Genomic DNA, 1,175 nt, shown 5'->3' on the forward strand with positions numbered 1-1,175 from the left:
TAATTTAAACATACTGACTGGTTAAAATAAAATAATAATAAAAATCCAACAATACAATAATTTTAAAGTCCAACATTAAACTGGTTTAAATTAAAGAGTAATTTAAATGCAAAAAGATAATTAATATTAAGAAAGTATACCAAAATAAATTTCACAACATAAAAATTATAAAAATAAACTAAAAAGAGATCTGATAAACTTAAAACAAGTGAATCAATATTTAAATTAATTAAAATACTCCTTCAATTAAAATACAATAAAATACGGGATATTATATGCTCCCCCCTTAAATAAAATTTTTTCCTCGAAATTGGCAAGGTTAAACATTAAAGATAGGACAGGGATAAGATTCAACTAAGAGTAGACTTAAGAAACATACCGCCAGGGTCAATTAAACAAATACGGATATTGCTCCTTCATGTCGGCCTCTCTCTCCCAAGAGAAATCTTGAGCCAACGGATCACCCTATGACACTTTCACCAAAGGTACCATCTTGGACCTTAACCTTTGCTCTTTCCAATCCACAATCTGCGTCGGGGCAACTTTATAAGTATGATCAGGCTGAAGTTGAATGCGTTCTAGGTCAACAAAACACGTTTCTTGTTGTCCAAAACTCTTCTTCAACGATGACACATGGAACACATCGTGAACTTCTCCAAAATAATTCGGCAATGCAACTCGATAAGCAGCAAGACCAACTTTCTCCACAATCTCGAAAGGGCCAACATACCTCGAACTAAGCTTTCCCTTCTTACCAAAGCGCTTAACGCCTTTCATTGGAGAGACTTTGAGGTAAACCCAATCACCTACCTCAAAGGATAAGTCTCTTCTCCTCGTATCTGCATAACTCTTCTGACGACTTTATGCTTCTGCCATTTTAGTCCTTATAACACTTGATCTTTCATTTCTTGAATTATCTCAGGCCCAATTAATTTATTGTCGCCAACTTCATCCCAACACAAAGGTGATCTGCACTTCCTTCCATACAAAGCTTCATACGGGGCCATCTGAATGGAGGCATGAAAACTGTTATTATAATTAAACTCTATTAGCGGCAGATGATTTTCCCAACTCCCCTGAAATTCCATGATACAAGCCCACAACATATCCTCAAGAGTCTGAATAGGGTGCTCTGATTGACCGTCAGTTTGAGGGTGATATGCAGTACTAAACTT

The 1,175-nt window shown here is 35.8% G+C and overlaps 1 protein-coding gene across 1 annotated transcript; it reads right to left on the reverse strand.

Moving 5' to 3' along the window:
- Positions 1-465: 465 nt before the first annotated feature.
- On the reverse strand, positions 466-777 carry LOC118349663. Its single transcript, XM_035695179.1, has one exon. The coding sequence runs from the start codon at positions 775-777 to the stop codon at positions 466-468; it is 312 nt and encodes a 103-aa protein (XP_035551072.1).
- Positions 778-1,175: the final 398 nt, after the last annotated feature.

The sequence above is a fragment of the Juglans regia genome, chromosome 10 (genome assembly GCF_001411555.2).
Source record: "Juglans regia cultivar Chandler chromosome 10, Walnut 2.0, whole genome shotgun sequence".
In the NCBI taxonomy this organism is placed as follows: Eukaryota; Viridiplantae; Streptophyta; class Magnoliopsida; order Fagales; family Juglandaceae; genus Juglans; species Juglans regia.

Excerpts from the sequence above, each read along its gene's own strand:
- LOC118349663 (XM_035695179.1), bottom strand. The coding sequence starts at position 777 with ATGAAAGGCGTTAAGCGCTTTGGTAAGAAGGGAAAGCTTAGTTCGAGG.